At 47.0% G+C, this 18,940-nt stretch overlaps 6 protein-coding genes across 6 annotated transcripts; 2 read left to right on the top strand and 4 right to left on the bottom strand.

Annotated features, from left to right (window-relative positions):
- Positions 1-266: 266 nt before the first annotated feature.
- Positions 267-3,253, bottom strand: V1510DRAFT_238114 (uncharacterized protein). Its single transcript, XM_066930538.1, has one exon. It carries the CDS (start codon positions 2,797-2,799, stop codon positions 667-669), a length of 2,133 nt encoding a protein of 710 aa, XP_066787330.1. The 5' UTR covers positions 2,800-3,253; the 3' UTR covers positions 267-666.
- A 5,293-nt stretch (positions 3,254-8,546) lies between these two features.
- On the bottom strand, positions 8,547-11,548 carry V1510DRAFT_446150 (timeless protein-domain-containing protein; the record flags this gene model as incomplete). The annotated part of the gene is made up of 8 exons (XM_066935719.1): positions 10,887-11,548; positions 10,244-10,848; positions 10,091-10,210; positions 9,969-10,059; positions 9,705-9,934; positions 9,626-9,670; positions 8,741-9,590; positions 8,547-8,698 (listed from the first exon to the last, which is right to left on the bottom strand). Exons 1-8 carry the CDS (start codon positions 11,263-11,265, stop codon positions 8,547-8,549), a joined length of 2,472 nt encoding a protein of 823 aa, XP_066787329.1. The 5' UTR covers positions 11,266-11,548.
- On the top strand, positions 11,523-12,590 carry V1510DRAFT_369069 (NRDE protein-domain-containing protein; the record flags this gene model as incomplete). The annotated part of the gene is made up of 2 exons (XM_066931377.1): positions 11,523-11,560; positions 11,600-12,590. 2 exons carry the CDS (start codon positions 11,523-11,525, stop codon positions 12,588-12,590), a joined length of 1,029 nt encoding a protein of 342 aa, XP_066787328.1.
- Positions 12,538-15,014, bottom strand: V1510DRAFT_240041 (RNA polymerase I-associated factor PAF67-domain-containing protein). The gene is made up of 5 exons (XM_066930542.1): positions 14,672-15,014; positions 14,545-14,617; positions 14,296-14,438; positions 13,814-14,239; positions 12,538-13,777 (listed from the first exon to the last, which is right to left on the bottom strand). The coding sequence occupies exons 1-5, from the start codon at positions 14,773-14,775 to the stop codon at positions 12,751-12,753; spliced, it is 1,773 nt and encodes a 590-aa protein (XP_066787327.1). The 5' UTR covers positions 14,776-15,014; the 3' UTR covers positions 12,538-12,750.
- V1510DRAFT_398271 (mitochondrial carrier domain-containing protein) lies at positions 14,958-16,904 on the top strand. The gene is made up of 3 exons (XM_066931921.1): positions 14,958-15,586; positions 15,638-15,817; positions 15,860-16,904. Exons 1-3 carry the CDS (start codon positions 15,438-15,440, stop codon positions 16,647-16,649), a joined length of 1,119 nt encoding a protein of 372 aa, XP_066787326.1. The 5' UTR covers positions 14,958-15,437; the 3' UTR covers positions 16,650-16,904.
- Positions 16,905-17,299: 395 nt separating this feature from the next.
- Positions 17,300-18,472, bottom strand: V1510DRAFT_408128 (TB2/DP1, HVA22 family-domain-containing protein; the record flags this gene model as incomplete). Its single annotated transcript, XM_066932437.1, has 2 exons — positions 17,300-18,365; positions 18,444-18,472. 2 exons carry the CDS (start codon positions 18,470-18,472, stop codon positions 17,300-17,302), a joined length of 1,095 nt encoding a protein of 364 aa, XP_066787325.1.
- Between the last annotated feature and the right edge of the window lie 468 nt (positions 18,473-18,940).

Genomic DNA, 18,940 nt, shown 5'->3' with positions numbered 1-18,940 from the left:
TAGTTGGGTTAATTTCGGGACGCTAATTTGGCACGCCAAAACAAAGCATGGATTGTCGAGCACAGCCTTAAAATATATTTTTGGGATTTTGAGCCATAGGTCTTCCGCCTCTGCCGACAACGACCAGCCGTTATCATCGAAGGAGCAACCTCCATCGACGATCCGCCCCAAGCGCAAGCACGTCCGAAGTAATTCTCCCTCTGCCCTCTCTCGTCGACCAAGCTCTCGCCCTGGCCCTTCTCTAGTCCTCTCCCTCTTTTCGCGTCCTTCTTAGCCACTTTCCTCCTCACATAGTACTCTTCCCTTGCCGCCTCCTACTCCACCTCCCTCCCTCTCTCTCAACCGCTCTCCCACTCTTCAATCCACCTGTTCAACCTCTCGTGGCGTTTTTGGCAGTCTCTACGATCTATACATGGTCTTGTAGGCTCAGTTCATCGCGTCTGTAGCAAATCGCGCGGCCGGCAACCGTACTACCTATGGTCAATGACGATTAACTTATGGACAGACTGTAAATCAAAATGCTCGAGCATTCATATAACGCAGTCAGATCTCAATATTTACTTTATTTACCAATTATAGAAATGACAAAAAACACTATGATAAACCGGACGTAATCTCATTAACAAATCCCACATCCAAAACCCGTCAACCCACAGCATCAAAAATCTAGTTTTTTCCATATACATTCAGGAGCATCGAGTAGTAATTAGGATCCTGCATCATGCCATTGTTGGTGCTATTGACGTTATTGACAAAGAGCGCCTCGTTTTCGGGCTGCACGCTGAGAGAGGACGAATATTCGCCATCATACATTGATTGTGTGAAGGCTGGGGCATACGGATGGTAACCATGACCAAGTGGTGAATCACTGTAGTATGCGCCATGTAACGAGGATGAGGATGAATCACCATGGTATGGAGGCTTAACTGAGCTCTGAGTTTCTGGAAAACGTGAATAATTGATCATGAATGCCTGAGGCATCGTACCAATACCCAAACCCGTGCCTGACATTCTTGGCGAGTCGAAAATTTCTTTTTGTGGATAGTATACCTTCTCTGTGTGGCAGTGGATATTGTCGTTAGGCGTCACTGGTGAGTATGCAACTGGTGATGAAGCCACATATGAAAAATCGGACGGAGGATTTAAATCTGGAGGACGCATTGTGCAATGGTTGGGGGGGGTCATTACAGATACTGAGCCAGACGGTTTTTTGGGTGTAGGGAGAGTAAAGCGGCTATGTTCAACAGAGTGGCTGCTCATTTGATCTCCCGCTTGGTGTTCCAAACTTGCTATAGCAGGTCTTTGGAACTGCTCGTCCTGCACGATATCTGAATATCCGCACATAACGTGTGAATAAGCCCCTCCATTGATATCCTCAACTTCATTGATAGGCTTATATCCATGAACCATGACGTCCTCGTATTTGATTTCAGATCTCGGGTGGGAGATAGCCTGTCTGAAAGGCATATGCATGTCCCGGGTTGCTTCTATGGTAAGATGTGACGTCAAAAATGGAGAGTCGGCGTCCTGGTCGTCAACATAGTCGTGATTACCGCGTAATCTGTTTTTGGCAGCTCTGGTTGCCGCTAATCGTTTGAGATTGCTGCAAGCCTCCATGGATCCGTTATAGCTCCCACCAGTTGCGGCTGCGACAACTGCTGCGGTGTCTGAGACAAGATCATCCTCTGCCTGCATTGTATCAGATAGAAACACGCTCGTCAAGTTCCGTGGAAGGATAAAGCCGGCAGTGCTCGGGTCTGACTGATAAATAGCCGCGCGGTTACCGATTCCATATCTTAGCTGTGAGTCCTCAGATGAAATATTCGACCGCTTTATAGTGAAGTCTGCTACTTGCGAGCTTTGTGGAACTAGCCTCGATTTTTTGTGTGGCCTGTATTTGTAGTCTGGGTGTAAAGATCGATGCAGCGTAGACTCGATCTTGGAAAGATTTGCAAACGCGTCCTTCACTCTCGAGTTCTCTGTCTTCCAAAATTGTCCGATGACAATAGACACCGATTGGTGGTTGACCTTTTCAAATTCTGTATCATCAGGGTTGACGACGTGGAATAAATATGTCTGAACTCGTCTATATAGCATGAATGAGTTAAGTGGTCGTCGGATGTGGCCGTGCCGTCTTGTTCGTGAACGACGTTGCATGTACTTTGAGTCAAATCCTTTCGCAAGAACTTCAGGGTGTTGCTTGTACACTTTGACCATCTCATCGATCACGCTTTCTGCTATTCCCTTGTCCTTTACCGCTGTGAAGATGATCCGCTGTCTCTCAAAATCCATATCCGTAAGTGGGATCTTTAATGCATCACGGACCATAGATATTATGACTGGAGAGGGAGAGTTGTTGGCAACAAACGGAGATATAGGACTGTCAGCGAACTCCTTCATTCTTGCAGCAGACTCTAACGTGTGGACGGTCAGTTGATCGGTAATAGACTCGTCTGACTTTGTTGGCGTACGCTCAGCCTGAAGTAGATTGGAAAATTCAGTTTCCTGTAAACGATGTGAGGCAAGAGGCTCGAGGGGCCTTTGAAAGAGAGCAGACGACGACACAATGTGCGCATAGGCAAGGACAAACGGATCAACTGAGGCGGTGGCCCTTCCGTGTTCACCGATTGAACTATCAGACTCTACTCTTAAAGTCTCAATCTCTTTGCGATTGACTGACGCGTCGTAACATTCAGCCTTTTCCAATCGGTGGAGTCCAGAATGAGGAGTCGGAGAGGCGTCCAGCTGAATCTGTTCGTCCATGCATGAACCTGGTGTGCTCATCTGTATTACTCCCATACCGTTGATATGAGAAAGTAGCACTGCCACAGCGGATCAATCGGGGCTCTCTCCTTTGGTAATTCTGGTGCGTAAACTTCGACAACCCAGCTTAAGCTCACAAGGTAATGAATGTCCTTGAGTATACACAGTTGACATGAGTGTTAACGCATCTCTTTCTCGAGTTGCAATCTGCTAGATATATAACATTCACTTCTCTGAAGAAAGAGGGGATCATAGACAAACACATACAGACGCCCCTGCTAATTTGTAGAGCTGATGAGTACGCTCGGCACCAGTGATGGGCGAATCGTACTAGTGGCGTCACTGTCGGAGTACGCGGAACCGGAATAGTGGAACTGCAAGAACCTATACCGGGCTGTTCACATACATCTCAGTGGATACAGGCACGAGTGCTCGCCAGGATATGCAGCCAGAGTATATGCAGAGGCAGTGAGACTAGTTCGTTTTTATCTTGGTAAAGCCCAATGCTGAAGCAGCATGCATTGGCTCTATGAAAAATATCCCGGCAGACGCCTTAGCTTTGCGTAATGATTTTCCAGTTAGTACCAAGAAGTCAAAGCATATGTACTATATTAAACGTAGTGAACTTTACATAATTAGACTTGGTTGTGAGCGATCCATGGCACCCACTTCATAGAATATACCGCTAGTAACTGGTACGAATATAGAGTGTACAGCTGGTTTTCAGGGGCGCATAATGCGTGTACCCCAGAGAATACACACTGGTAAAAGTCCCCCATGTACGATTAATTATCAGATAAACTAAAAATGTACGGTATATATAGCATTTATGCGCGTAGGTGTATAGAGAGCACGCACGGCGCCCGCCTCTTGCCAAGCCCCTCCAGACTGTGTTCACTCCATCGACGCTACTGGAACTGACAAGAGTAATTGCATATAGCTACATGATCGACCCAGACTCTGGCTTACAGAGGACACACTATTATAGCTCTCTCCTATTTTTTGGGCCCTGCCAGTCCCATGCGCAACAGTTTATAGGCGTGCGGACAGGTTATGTCGGGCAGTGGGAGCCTCTCAATGTAAAGTCTGTCTTTGAGTGGAACCACTCCTCTTCTGGAGGCGGACGAACGAGACCCTTATGGTTTTCCCGATACCCAGGTAACCACAAATCTGAAGAATGTTCAGCCCCACGATACGAACTTGTCTCGTATAATCGACTGATTTGCTCACTCCACGTGGCCAGTTGACGAAAGTCTCTGAGAGTCGTAAACGTTTAGGATGGAAAAATGATAGAGAGTAGTCTCACATCAGGCGGGCGGTGATAAGTAGTATACACATGCAACCAGCAGTAGGCAACACGAGCTTTGAGAGCGACAGTTGCTATAGATATCCTCGTCCTATAAACCACCTAAGAGCGTGCACATTGGATGAGTACAAGGCGGCAGGTAATGCTGATATTGCGACGGTTCAATGCAATATAGCGAGAATTACATGTAACTAAGAAAACCAGATCGGCGATCGATGTTGACATCAGGCAGCCACTGTAAGAGTGGCCACAGATCATCAGACCCAACCAAATGTTGATCAGGTGACTATATTACCTCACAGTTAGTGCCAGACGGATTCATCACTGGGTCATTACAGGCGTGCCATAGGGACTCGCAAAGTCCATTGGTAAGCTCTGATGCCTCCTATGCATCTTTCTGCAGCCTGCCAGCACAATCGTCCGTGCCTACTTCCCCTGAGCTGCATGGAGGGCACCAGGCTGGTAATGCATCAATGCAGCTTACTGTATATTTAGAATAATCGTAATCGTGCAGAGGTCGGCCTCTGCAGAAGTCAGTGCAGTCTCCGTGAGCTGTTGTCCAGATTAAACTTAAACTACTGCGGTTGATTCCAGCCCCTGAAATCCAACAAGCTTACTTTTTATAGTTAGTACTCTGTAACTCCGATAAGATATTTAACTTAGTTAGGATAAGGTAGTTATGTTCAGGCCATCTGTAAAACCCCGATCGACTCCGTCGTATCACCGTAAGGTGGTGTACACTGCATTTTTTTTCCACCGGAGCTGATGGCCGGTAGCTACCCACGTTCATAAACTGTAATTATCACAAGTTTGCCGAGTCTCTCTGCTTAAAAATTCATCCTGAGATCAGCCTTTGAAAGGTTGCTTGCTGATCTACTGTATGCAGCTACGCAATAGGCCAAGACCTGATTCCCGGTTGCAATTAGTTCCTCATAGGCGTAGGAAAGAGTGCAAGAAAATGACGAAAATCTACATCCGTCATGTTGGTAGTCATCGTTTTTACAGAAAGAATCTGGCCCACCACGTCCTGCACGTCCAATCTCTGAGCGACCTGTAGTCTCTGATATCTTGGTCGAGTGCCGTGGATAGGCATGCTCAGTGTTTTCGTTTAATCACTCCTCCGCAATTAGAATGTCGTCGGGACGACAGTCTGGAAGTAATTATTTGCATGACATACATTGGAGCTACAGGAGTGCAAGAGTCTTTTGTCGACTGCCTCTGGTCGATTTGCTTGCGACGGCATATCCGCGGTGTTTCGGATATGCAATATAGCTGAACCATGTCTAGTAGCATAGCCATCCGGTCTAATCGCCGAAGTGATATAAATTCGGCATCCACGAATATGACGATGCCAATTGCATGAAGTGTTAACATCTTAATGCTCTCTGTGTGCTGGGTAATCCGAAAACATGTGTAATAGTTCAGGCTGTATACCACTGTGATATAGTGGTGCTGGAGCAGATGATTTGTGGTAGTCAAAGCGTGTGCGCATGATTCTGCAAGCTAAAAAACTTGCATAATATGGTATCCTAAAAAATAGGGGGTAGGCCACATCCCATGCGAGTGGGGTGCTGCTGCGTGAGGGGAGGGGCGTACGGCGGCGATATCCACTGACCATTGACTATCTACTGGCAAGACTGGGTTTGCATGCTTTGAATATGGAACCCTCAATTTACTGGACAGCCACTTGAAAGCTTTTCTTCAGTCCTATTTTCCGCATCTTGGGTACGTGTAATTGAGTTAGAGCCCAGACACGAACGAGGAAGACTTTGGTGACGACAACCGGGTTGTCAGCTTAGGTTGCGTGCTATGTTCATTGAGTTGACGCCTTAGTCACCAATGCATGAAATAACGGACATGAAGTCGGCTGAGTGCGCTCGGATCAGCCGTTATACTGGGTCCATGTGCCCAACGCCTCCGAGCTAGCGCGCGTGCCAATACGCACTAACCTGTGTAAGATAAATCTCAGCCATGATCATGCAGGTTGTCTGTAGCACGGTGCCGTGTCCCGACTCCAATTGCTAAAAACTCGCACTCAGGAATAGCAAAGGGACGGCAGCTGCCTAGACGCGCAGCTTCTTTCTGTAAGCTGCTCTCACTGTGACTATATGCAAGGCAAAGCGTACTCTTTGCCGCGTAAATCTGCAGCATGCGCGACGCAGCTGAAGAGGGGCGAAGTCTGTGGGAGGGCGTGTCACGGTCATAAGTAGACTAGGTACTTTGATAGCCGCAAAATGCGAACAAATCTTGGCTCAGCAGCAAAGTGCATAAGGTTTTTATGTACATGATCTGAGTATTACGGTATCAAAACCTGAACGTCCGTACCTAAATTGAGTCTCTCGTACCTTCAGGGGAGAGTACAGTTACAAAATAGCGCGGGTATGATGCAAATTCTGCGGGTACTATCTTAGGAGTGTTGTGGGTACTATCTCTAATGCATACTAATGCGGACGAATTGTTACCATACGTTTGTAACCTCCACGGCTATATTCGTAAGCATCATGCAGTACTATTAGTAACGCGAAGTGTACGGATTCTTACTGCGGAGTGTCTCGTGGCCACAAAACATAATCATATCTTCTGAATGAAGAATGTTACACAGTGAGGCCGACCTCTCTATGGTAATTCGTATTCTGGGCTATGCTGGATATGATGTCGGACTACAATGCCCTCAAGATCAGCATCCTTATTTTGAGGCAAAAAAGACGGAAATGTCGGATTGAAAACATCGACAGCTAGCTGTGCGTGTACCGCGCAATTGTGCCGCTTCGGGTTTCTCTACATCTAGTCATACATTGGCCTTCAGGTCTAAGAGGCCGACCAAACAGGAAAGTGGTACAATATGTCGAATCCGGTGTATTCAACGAAGGTAGATCGAAATAGTACTCACGCAACTTGCGTATTCACAAATGCTCAGCAAATTGATGACGCAAAACAGTGCACTTTAGAATTGTCCCAACAGCACAGTACAACCTGGCACGCTCAGTGTATAATTCAGACTAAGTTGGGAGTTCACGCTATTACACACTTTCATTTCGACAACTCAGCTCGGATATTTTCGAGTTAACGTCTACACAATGGATTCTTACCATGTATATCTGAGGTTCCCTTTTCCAAGAAACGGGCATACAGATCCACAGCAGGTAAGTAAAGGGATTTATCTATGCAAATTAGAGCACTGAACTCACGAGCTCACAGGGCGACTGGAATGAAGAGAAAGAACAGAATCTGTGGAAAATACTCTCGAAGTATAGGCGGCGCTCTGATATAGACTGTAAGTGATTCACCTGACATCGAACTCATCAATTATAGGGTCACAGCTGTATGTCAAATCCTCAGCTCTACTGACACACGTAAAGGGCAGAAGCATTCGATGTATCTGTTTCTTATCTCTTACAACAGGTCGCTTGGCTTTATGAAAGAGAGCTAGAGCAAGTACATGAACAGATGCAAAGAATTTATAACTGTGAGCGCTTTTTAATAGGTCAGACTAATCGTCAAAGTAGAGCAAAGTTCCAGTCAGCACTCCGACTCAACAACAGATTTGCCATCGTCCCCTAGACTACAGCGCGGACGATCGGAGCCGCCTTCAAATTTACCAGACTTGAACAGTTCACAGATTTTCACCGGCCTTTCAAGCAGCTCCAATTCGCTCACCAGAGGTATTTCACGCAAGGTGTTCATACTAATTGTTAGATGCGAAGGACCAAAAATTGGACACATCTAAACCTTTCAGACGGTCCTTTCCTCCAAACATATCACACCGGATGCTGAAAGAGACAGCTATCAAGCAATCATACAGCTCTATCCAGGAGGCAAAAACACCTTCAAAATTACAGCACGAGTCTGTGGTATCTGACGCATCATCAACATCGTCCTCAGCGAGATCAACGAGTAGTATAGATGGCGATTCTAATGAAAACAATACTGATGGAGACGATGGCTTTGAGCCTTTGTTCACCAACAATTATTCACAAGGTGGGATATCTACTTTTCGTTAATGGTAGATGCATAAACGCCTTCAATTTTCTGCATTTCTTGGCCTGTTCACATGTAGGCAGTGGTCCAGAGTCTAATAAACGAGATACAGGTCACTTCGATGATATTTCAGATGAATCAGCCGCCTCCAGGTCAAACACAATCGATCTCCAGGGAGCAACGGGCACGAATCAGTCAAAATTGAATACTGCACTGCAAACACGACTTCGACAGTTTCCTAGCCAGGAGAGTTCGGTCAGTGACATTTCAGGTAGTATGGCTCGACAGCTTGGAGACTGATGACCAGATTCTAGCGTAAGTCGCTCAGCCTTAGAGGACGCTCTCCTGAATGACATGTCCAGCAACATGAGCGGTGTTAGTGGAATATAACAATAAACACATATCAATAGAATTCGAGCTTCTTGCATTGCAAATCCGCTTTTAAGTCTGAATTAAGTTCCAACTCAAGCTATGCCCTGTTCATATGCTCTTAGGGACTTCATTCTATATCACTCGCGTCTTCTCCAATGAAGAGCTCGTTATTCGCTATGGATGAAATCTCATCACCATAAAGTGCAAAAGAATCGGCTCGATGTTCATATTCAGCGCCTGGGACATGCGTAGAAGTTTTGCTGATTGCAGCGATTTTCTCTGCAGGACCGTTTGTTGTCACCTGCTCGTCATCTGAGTCACTTTTCGAAATTTCCTGTTCATTCGTACGGCGTCTTCGCGCGATCTTCTTTTCTTTGTCGTAACCGTTTTGTAAGAAATGGACTGTATCATTCATCTTGGTGAAGAGAAGCTCAACATATAAAGCTGGCCTGTCCTGTAGCATCCGTCTCAGCTTTTTTATGTAATACTTCATGAAGCTTTCTAAGTCTCGTCGTGCAGCCTTGCTTCTCGGAATGCCTGTGTCTGGATCCAGGCATCTATACAAAAGGAACATAAAATCCATTCTGAAGAGTAAAACCTCTTGTCTATTCTTCACAAATACCCGGTAAAAGAAAGACACAGAACGCTTGATCTGGTCGTTAGTAAGCTCTTCGTAGTTCTCGAGAAGCCTTCGAAATAAATCAACTGAGCTCTGCGTGACAAACTTCGCTTCAAAGAGTGAAAACTCAAATGCCTTCTCTTTACTTCGTTCCTCTTGGATCTGCTCTTCTTCCTCTTCTAGCTCTCCTTCTGCGGACCCTTCGTCGGCAGACATATCCGCATCGCTTGTAGCTCGTGCTGTGTCATCGGTATCAAAAACAATGCCTGTAATATCTGACTTCTTCGGGGCTCTTTTACGCCTTCCCCGGGTCTTTTTCCGTATAAATATGCGCTCGTGTTCCTTCGAATACCTTTCCAGAACCTTCAAAACCACATGAACTAACTCTGAACAGCTGTCCACAAACCCAAATGACAAGTTGCAGACCAGTCGTGGTAACGACGCCAAGAGGTCCAGCGTCGTTTCCTCATAAAACAACCGAGATATCATGTTCTCGGCAATTTCTCGCTCTTCCTCAATTGTACTTCTCCACATCTCGTTAATGGTCACTACCTGAGATATCAGCGGCGTCCCTAGTAAAGGCTTACAATTGTCTGAAAGCAGCCCATGGCGCACTTTAACTCGGTCCATTTCTAGTCTGTCAGCCGAGGCGTGATCAGTAATTACCTTCTGTTCCGAAGCCTCGCGAAGCATCCTTATGACGACTACCAAGCTACTATGGTCCAATACCCCAGCGACTTCACCAAATGTACTAGGTGATTTCCCGGATCGAATATGGAGAGCACTTGTCGACGCTTTCAAAAACCAAGAGACCAAATAGAGAAAATGCATCCGATTTTCTTCACAAAGACGTGAGCTCTCACGTTCAATCTCCTTCCTGATCTTTATAAACAGAGCTACAGTCAGTAAATTTCTTTTTGATGGGCTTACGATTGAAGGCCGCCGCAAGAAAGTCTTCGATGAATATTTTCAGGCATTTGCTCGCTTCCTCGGACACATACACGCGCCTATCGAATGTTGTCTCTTGTTAGCTAGATTCTCCAACCTATTACCGTTTTCACTCTACTTGGCGCATGTGGGCGTCGCCATTTCTTCGATGCATCTAGCTTCTGAAGAGCGGAGCCCTCATTTACCGCTGCGGCCTGGCCAGACACTGTGAGCCGTGTGTTGTCCTGATGTTAGTCGTGCTCAGCCCACAATACTACCTTGGGCAAGACTATGGATGTCATAGTTCCGAACCTATTGTGTCTTGTATTCCGTGAAGGTCTAGCGTCGCGCATGTTTTCAAGTTTTAGATACTTTGCTAAAGGTGTGTTTTCGTCGTTCCGAGGAGATTCCTTGAGCGCCCGTTCACGCATTATATCTTCAACCGCTATTCCTCTGAGCAAAAAAAATAATATCTCTAGCAAGCAGACGTCCACGTTTTCGAGGTCACTACCTATACCAGATGCAAGTGTTGAAACATATTCAAAGGCGTGAGTCTTCGCAAACATTATTATCGTGGAACTCCGTGACTCATTTATGCCGTTGTCAGAATTTGGAGGCTCGATTCTAGCGATATTCCGGAGGAGGTAAAGACATAATTTGACGATCCCCTCATCACGAGCTGTTCTCTCCGAGACGTTCAAGGCTAGGCATGGCAACGTAATTCTCATTGTCGAAGATAAAACCCCCCCCCTTCGGGTACCCAGCACAGCTTTTTTAAATTCAACCTGGGCTAGCTCTAGGTGCGGTTTGTGGGCATTATTCTGTCTCGTATTACGAGGTCCCTCCAGTTCAAGTGGCCATGACAGTGGCACTAGAAGTTCGACTGCTATCAGCGCTTTGTGTATCGGATGAGTTACTTACGCGCTGCCAGTGCAATCTTATCGCCTTTACTCATCTCTCCAGGTGCATAGCTTGCACTCTTATGAGATTCTTCCCAGTCCAACAAGATCTGTATGAGGTCGTATGTAAGAAGACTTGAGTTTGTTATAGATCTGGCAACATCTAGTCGATTGAGTTTCTCGTCGAAAGCCTTAAGCCATCGCTTCAGATCTCTAAGACACGCCAGGGCGTCATCTCCGAGGACGTAAGGGCGGTCTGGGCGCGTGTGGTCTGGGCCACCAAGTGCTGAGGCCAAGGAGTTGATGTGGGACTTCACAAAGGGATCGATCGGAGCTGAGTTGACGAGCAAGGACTGTATAGCTGTCTCCTCTCCTTGCGTGATCTCAGTATCTGAAGACATTGCGCTCCTTCTTGTACGTCTGTGGTAGATATCAGCTACAGAGTCAGACGCGTTGTGGGATTTCAGAAATAACGCGTCGAAGTACTAGCGTTAAAAGTCGACACAACCCTAAACGGCTATGAAGTCGTCTAAGCTATGATCAAGCAATGCACTTTCCGTAATTAAGCGGGGAAGTCTCGAGATGTAAACTTCAAAAATTTCAACGAAGGTATTTGTGCTTGTCTCCTTCTTATGACGTGACTCTCGCGTGGAGCACCATGTGCATCTTACTACTAACAACTGCTCATCCCAAGTAGTAAGTGCATACTCTCTGACTGACCCTGATAAAACCAAGCGCTTTGATACTATTATCCAACAGAGACGAGTACTTGAATCGTAAGACTTCAACAGCGGAGTTTTGGCACCCGAAGATACTTTCGCCTCTCGACCTTGCCCGACCTGCTCCACATGGTACATGGCTAGGTATCACACGCCATGGGCGTTTGGCAGTAGTTCTTAATTACCGCGAAGACGGGGAAAATTATGTCGGTAAGCTGTCTCGCGGCTTGTTAGTTCGGGAATTTCTCAGCGACCAAAAAACTACCCATGACTGGGCTGCACAGGCCATAACACGAATGGAAGAGCTGAGTGGGGATGTCGGCGGCTTCAGTCTGGTCTGTGGCGAGCTAAAGCCAAATGGATCCGGCCTCGAGGAATTTGCGATCATAACAAACCGTTCAAGATCCTTAGGAGAGGGCACTGCGTGGATATTCGGTGACGATAACGACAATGAATATACAGGCGACGAAGATATAAGGCAGAGTATCATGGAGAAAACCTACGGTATTTCGAATTCCTTGTACTGGCAGCCTTGGCCAAAAGTGCACCGTGGACGTGAGATGCTCTCTACAATTATCTTGAATTCTCTCAAGCAAAACTCATCAGCTCACCTAAATGAGGAGGAACAGCAGCAAGCATTGATTGAATCACTACTAGACCTGCTCTCCGTGAACAGCATATCAGAGTCGGTTTTGGCCTCCGGTGATCCCGATCTGCTGTTCAAAAGTCTGGGGGAGAGCATTTTTATTCCTGCCTTCCACACTGGCAGAGCCACCGCTACTGGTACTCCAGCTGACTACTCACAGCCTCGGGAGGATAGTGGTTACAAATACATGAAAGGTGGCTATTACGGTACAAGAACTCAGACTGTAGTACTAGTTTCAACGTCAGGAGAGGTCACGTACGTGGAGAAAACTCTACACAATTGCGACGATAATACTGCGGGAAACCAGGAAGGAACAGTCGTTCACAGATTCCAAATCGAAGGCTGGGATGCGCACCCGTAAGAAGTTTTCTCGGAGTGGACCTATTGGCACCATTGTAATAATGGCAGGCAAGGGAAACGAAGATCAATGCATTTTGTACTCTAACTTTTTCACGAAGGATGACCATGTAGTCGGGTAAACAAAAACATCACAATATATTACTTCTTATGACTTCGATACTTTAATTGGACTCCTTCTCGCCGTTTCTTTCGTGATTCGGATTCTTCTCACGACGTTCCCGCTTCTTGTCCTTGTACCGCTCCTTCTGCTCGACCTTCTGAGGATGTTTGCTAGAGAGAGCGTCTTGAACAACATAGTACTTGGCAGTGTTTCTGAGAAACCAGTCACCGAACTTGCGTCCGATCTTGGCCTCCACGATGTGAATAGTGTCACGGTCAAGTACGATGTCGAGGTCAGAGACTGGGATAGTCTCGCCGTCAAGGAGAGAATCAGAGCCTTCCTTCCAGCGGAGCTGCTGGCTCTTCTGCTTGAAAACAACGAGGGCGGCACGAAGATCGTTGGGATCCATTTCCAAAAACGTCGCGAGCTTCTCGAGGTCCATGGTGGTGTAGAGCTTGAGATACGAACGCAGAGTGGGGGCCAACAGGGAATTCTGGACATCCGCCATGAACACCTTGAGATGGTGCTGGAGAGAATCCGCATTTCTCAAAGGCTCCGAGTCGAGAGGAGCCACCGGCATGAACTTCGGACAAGCAAAGCAGAAAAGCTCTTCGTAGATAGGTAGAGTCTCCGGTCCACCTCGCTGAAGTCTGGCAAGCTGCTCGCCATTCTTCTCACGGAGAGTTGTGTGGATGGAGTCATCCAGCCGGGTAGGGCATAGCGCAACGCAAATAGTGAGCAGAGCGTACATCTGGTCAGAACGCTTGCTGACGGCGTCGTATTGAGCCGACCGGTTGTGGAAGTTTTTAGTTCTGGCAATGTATAAAAGAATGTGCGAAAAAGCCTTGATGGCGTCCGCATATCTTCTCAGCATCATGTAACAGAAACCAACATAGTAGTAGATGGTAAACTGCACGGACGCCACACGCGAGAACTTGTTCTTCTTCGACAGATCGATACCCTCCATCGTTTTCAAAGCGAGAGTGAAGTCACCGAGAAGGGTGTGAACACGAAGAAGGCCAATGATGCTGAAGTAGCCCAGAGTCTTGTACAGCGGGTGCTGTCCATCCTCGCCAGCGACCTCGGTACTGTTGTTAGAACCGTATTTCCTGGACAAGACTTACTCAGGGTCACGCCCTTCCTTCATCGCCTGAAGCTGCTCCTTCATGCGCGACTTCTGCGTGAAAGAGTACAAGACGTTTAGAACACTGTAGGTGTTCCAAGTGTCGGAGTGCTTGAGAAGAAGCTGAACCTCCTCGTCGTTGTGCGCTTTCTTGATCGCACGGCTTCTGAAAAGAGCAAATGAGTTGAACTGGTAGATAAACTCATCAATTATGTCCCAAGCCCAGTTAATGGGCAGTTCCGGAAGAGAAGAAGTGGGACTCTTGAAGATGTAGTTGAATAGATCGCAGTAGTTGGCGTACGAAACAAAGCGGTCCTCGAGTGAAGGCTGCAGCTTCGCATAAATGTGACGGTAGTACATCTCAGTATACAGTCCAAGGAAGAGTGGATCGTTGTTGACCAGGTTCGCGATCGTATGAGGATCAGGCCTAACAATATGTTAGAGTAATCTCTTCGAAATGACGTTCGTTCGCACTCTACTTACCACGACGTATTCTTGTAGAACTTCTCCGTCAAGCGGTTGAACGTGTTCTCATAGCATCCGTGAAGCTCATACACATTGTTCTCTTTCAGGCAGAAGTGAAAATAGAGGATGAAGTTCCGGACGGCATCGGGCAATTGCTCAACCTATATATCGTTAGAATGAGCTTACGTCGCGAAAGAGCTCCACCATGTGAGCGTGTCAGATTCCTGATTCGCCTCTTGACAGTGAAGAAAGGTTCTCACTACTTACAGCCTGTTGCTGCTGTAGCTGAAGCTCGCGCTGGAAAAGCTGCTGCTGCTGGGCCAGCTGCTCTTCATCATATCTGTAACAGGTCAGAACTATAATGATTTGCCAATTAGAAGGCTGTTATACTTACTCCTCAGGCTCCATCAGATCGGCGACCTCATCGTCCTCGAAATCATAGTCGCCCGTCTTCTGTATAAAGTCATCGTAATCGTAGGTTTCCGCAACAGGCTCCATTGTGATTTACTGTCTATCGTGAAATGAAAACACACAGAATCTGAATCTCGTTCCAAAAGATGTTTTGAACAAGATATGAGAGATCCAAGCGAAGTTTTATAAATCTCTTGTGTATATGGTCTCGCACTCGCCTTTTCCCTTTTTTTTTTCTTTAGGCTTTTTTTCGCCGAGTTCTCAAGAGCGTGGTCAGTGCCGTAGTCATCATACTGTAAATGTGTAAATTTCATACCGCAACGTACAATTTAGCAAAGAGACAGAACAGCACAATGCCACCTACTGCCAAATCGAACGGTTGTACGAGCAATCCTATCAGCCATGGCCTACGAGTTTCTGACTGGGCGTGTGGTAAAATACTATGTGCCGGATCAGTATAATACATGTGAGCAAAAACAGGCGACATGAAGCGTATACGGCATATCTGTAATGAGGCTTGTGGAACTAGATCGACAAATTCCGGGACATGAGAAAAAAAATTTAGATGAGCAACGAGGTCAACAAATTGAGGTTGATACTACTCGACGGTTCATTCGTACTAGTATTCCTACTGACATTTCCTACTCAAATTCACTGGGGTGAAATCCTACGTCGTAACGTGACGAAAGGTCAGGAAGTCAGTGCTGGTTTTACTGCTCAGCCAAGAGAAAGAGAGAACACTCGACACCATGTCGACATATACAGTCACTTCGATTGAGACAGATTCGGAGACAAATTCGCAGCCGCCAGTTCCTGAAAATGTTCTAAAAGGGCTGGAAAATCAGCCTCTGAAGGTTCAGCAGATCGCGCGTCCCTGGCTACACTTCATTGCTGGAGGGTGAGTAATCGATGCCTGTCATGCTCTCAATCATGAACTGATGAATCACAGAATGGGCGGAATGATGGGCGCAATCTTTACGTGTCCATTCGATGTTGTCAAGACGCGTCTTCAGAGCGATTTTTATTCCTCGAATTCCGCTCAGAACACAGCGGCCAAGGCTGCTGTATCAGGGTCCCGCCCATTTGGAGCAATTACAAGGCATTTTATCGAAACGGGACACATAATTGGGTAAGCATGAAACAGCGTAACATCCAGACTGACTCAAATAAGAGATATTTACAAGAACGAGGGCTCTAGAGCGCTTTTCAAGGGTCTCGGGCCGAATCTAGTGGGCGTCATACCGGCGCGTTCTATAAACTTCTTCACATATAGCAATAGCAAGGCTTTGATATCGGAAAAATTCAACAATGGTAACGAATCATCTGTGGTTAACCTGTTTGCTGCTGCCATCGCTGGTGTGGTCACCTCGACTGCGACAAATCCCATCTGGTTGGTGAAGACGCGTCTCCAGCTGGACAAGCAACACACAGCTGCGGTTGAATTAGGAGAGGTCCAGCAGTCGGCACAGAGACAGTATAAAAACTCTCTCGACTGTCTACAACAAACGATCAAAAAAGAAGGCGTGAAGGGCCTATATAAGGGTCTCACTGCATCTTATTTAGGAGTCGCCGAGTCTACAATCCAGTGGGTTTTATATGAACGCATGAAAGCCATTATCGCGCGACGGGAACTTCGCAGACAGCAGAGTACTGATAAGACCACTTGGTTTACGACATTCGTTGAGTACGCAATGAAGTCAGGAGCTGCTGGTGCCGCCAAAATGTCTGCATCATTGATCACCTATCCTCATGAAGTTGTTCGTACCCGACTTCGTCAAACACCCGCGAACGGAGTGCCCAAGTATACTGGGCTTGTTCAGTGTTTTACTCTTATAATCAAGGAGGAAGGAGCTGCTGCTCTTTACGGAGGACTTACTGCGCATTTGATCCGCACGGTGCCCAACTCGATCATCATGTTTGGAACTTGGGAGTTACTAATGAAGCTTTTCTCCCAAGGTTGATGTTCACCAAGAAACACTGACATGCTGTTACAAAAGTTCAGTATCAATCACATCGGTCGCTACCTTGTAAATAGCCTAGACGCGGAGACCCTAGAGTCGATAGCTCGACCTCTAATTGTCAAAGAGACAACCAAAGTCACAAATGTGACCGTTTTGTAAATAAATAGATCTTAGATATGAATATATCTGCACACTGGGGAGTTTTATCACAATACGAGCAGAAATATGAATTTCAGTTTATACGTAAGACTACCACCTTTGCCGCTAACAAAATATGAAGAACGATCCAGAAACTGAGCTGCATAAATATACGAACTAGTAGACTACAACCGTAAAAGATCGATAATCGGATCCTGGGTACGCAAATTCGTCATCTTGAAGGGACCCTCCGTTTTGCGAGAGCCTCTGCTAAGTTTTTGACATCCGTCTGCGTGCATTTAGGCAGACTGTAAGAACCCCTTTACTTATCCCGTACCGTTATCCGTTCGTATCTTTCCCGTCCCGTGTGCCTGTACCAGTACCATTTCCAACACCATTTATAACAAAAAGATAAAAACAAAGAGTTAAATATAAAACACATCGACGGAAGTTCACGAAAGGGTGATACCGCAGCGGAACCCCTTGGAATCCCTACCGTCTATCGAAAACGTCTAGAGCATGACCCATTCTCCAGCCTTTTGTGCCGGCGGCTCGGCCGGCATGGTAGCCGTTGTAATCGCATCGGCATTGGTATGCTTGGAAGGAGAGACTGTGTCCTGAGCTACATTCATGACTTCTTCCATGCTTGATCCCGCCACAGGAATAGACGACGACACATATTTAGTACTAGTTTCGGCGTCGTTACCGTCGTCTGAACCCGAAGTGGCCCTGCGGCCGAGGAAAAGAGAGCCAACAAAATAGTTAAAGACGCCGGTTCGGGCGTCCTCCTTGTCTATTCTTGCTGAGCCGTCCGCAAGTTTACCGCCAGATGTTTCTGTTACCGCGTTCGATATCGTATCAACCACTCGGCGTATGTCTCCCATGGCCAGTTGGGCCTCTTCAACAACATCCGCTACGCTCGAGCTTTGTTTAGGAATTTCCGTAGCTGGGCCCGTCACAGTTTCGGGAGAATAGAGGTACCCCATGCCTGGTAGCACCCGCCAGAAGATACTTCCTAGAGCAGAAGCGGCTCCAGAGCTGTGAGTCTCCAAGCTGGAGGCAGCTTGTGTGTCTGGAATTTCCGAGCTGTGACTAGCTGAAGTAGACTGTCCATCTGTGGGTCCGTCTTGCTGTAAAGACTTGAGCTGGTATCTTTGGCTCCCTCCGAGAAACATCTCAGAGATGATTTCAGTCATATAGGAAGCGATCACTTTGAAGTACTCCAGCGAGCGGGCCTTTGACGTCTGCAGCGCCATAGATACCAGTCTCTCCACATCCTTCTCGTGAGCCTGGACAGCAGGGTCGATGTAGGTATCGAAGACGAAGTCCGCGCCAGATGGCGCTCCTGGTGTGTTCACGGACGGCAACAGCCAGACATAAGTGCCCAGGCGGACAACGTTGTAAAACGGGAACCAGGATATAAGAAATCCGACATTTGACTCAGCAAAAGTGACAACTGACAGCACCACGTAATATCGTGCCCACTTCCGTGTGAGCTCGCGGTCATCCGCCTGTAGAGCCTTGCATGCCGCTCCGAGGGGGTACACGACTGAAACTCCAACTCTGTCGTCGTTAGCTCTCTATATGGCAAATATAAAGCCCCGAGCCATTCAGGTACAATCTCGGTAACCTATCCGAGAGCCGGCGGATACTTACGAGACCAGACTGAATGCCAGATCAAACATCTTGTCTATGATAGCTTATCGCCACATGCAGTGAAGTTAGTATATGACAAGATCTTCGCAAGGTGGTGCGAAGAATTATAGCCAGGAAACGGAGATCTGGCTGGTTTCTATATGAAAAGATATGGACGCCCCAGTTCAGGTGCAAGCTGGACACACCCTGGCTGCTAACGGCGGAATGCGTCAGATGTGCTGTAAGGATCGCGTAGTTCCTCTTAGGGGTGACAAACTCCCAGCTACGCAACTGTCGTGACGTCGGGGTTCCACGGCTCAGATGGACGACGATTACGGCTAGTAAATATGTGGTATCACATGGCCTACAGTGCGTTCGGCGTTTCGTTGGTCAGCTACCACCAAAGCTACATCGTGCCTGGCTGGGACTGGCTGCAGACGCGAGTTCATGTACGTGGTGAACGCACTACGGACTGGCGAGACAGCTTAGAGCAGGTAGTAGTATAACGCTGGCAGACT

Source organism: Dipodascopsis tothii, assembly GCF_038497935.1.
Source record: "Dipodascopsis tothii strain CBS 759.85 unplaced genomic scaffold V1510scaffold_31, whole genome shotgun sequence".
NCBI classification, from domain to species: domain Eukaryota; kingdom Fungi; phylum Ascomycota; class Lipomycetes; order Lipomycetales; family Lipomycetaceae; genus Neoaidaea; species Neoaidaea tothii.
This window is presented reverse-complemented; position numbering and strand designations above follow the sequence as displayed.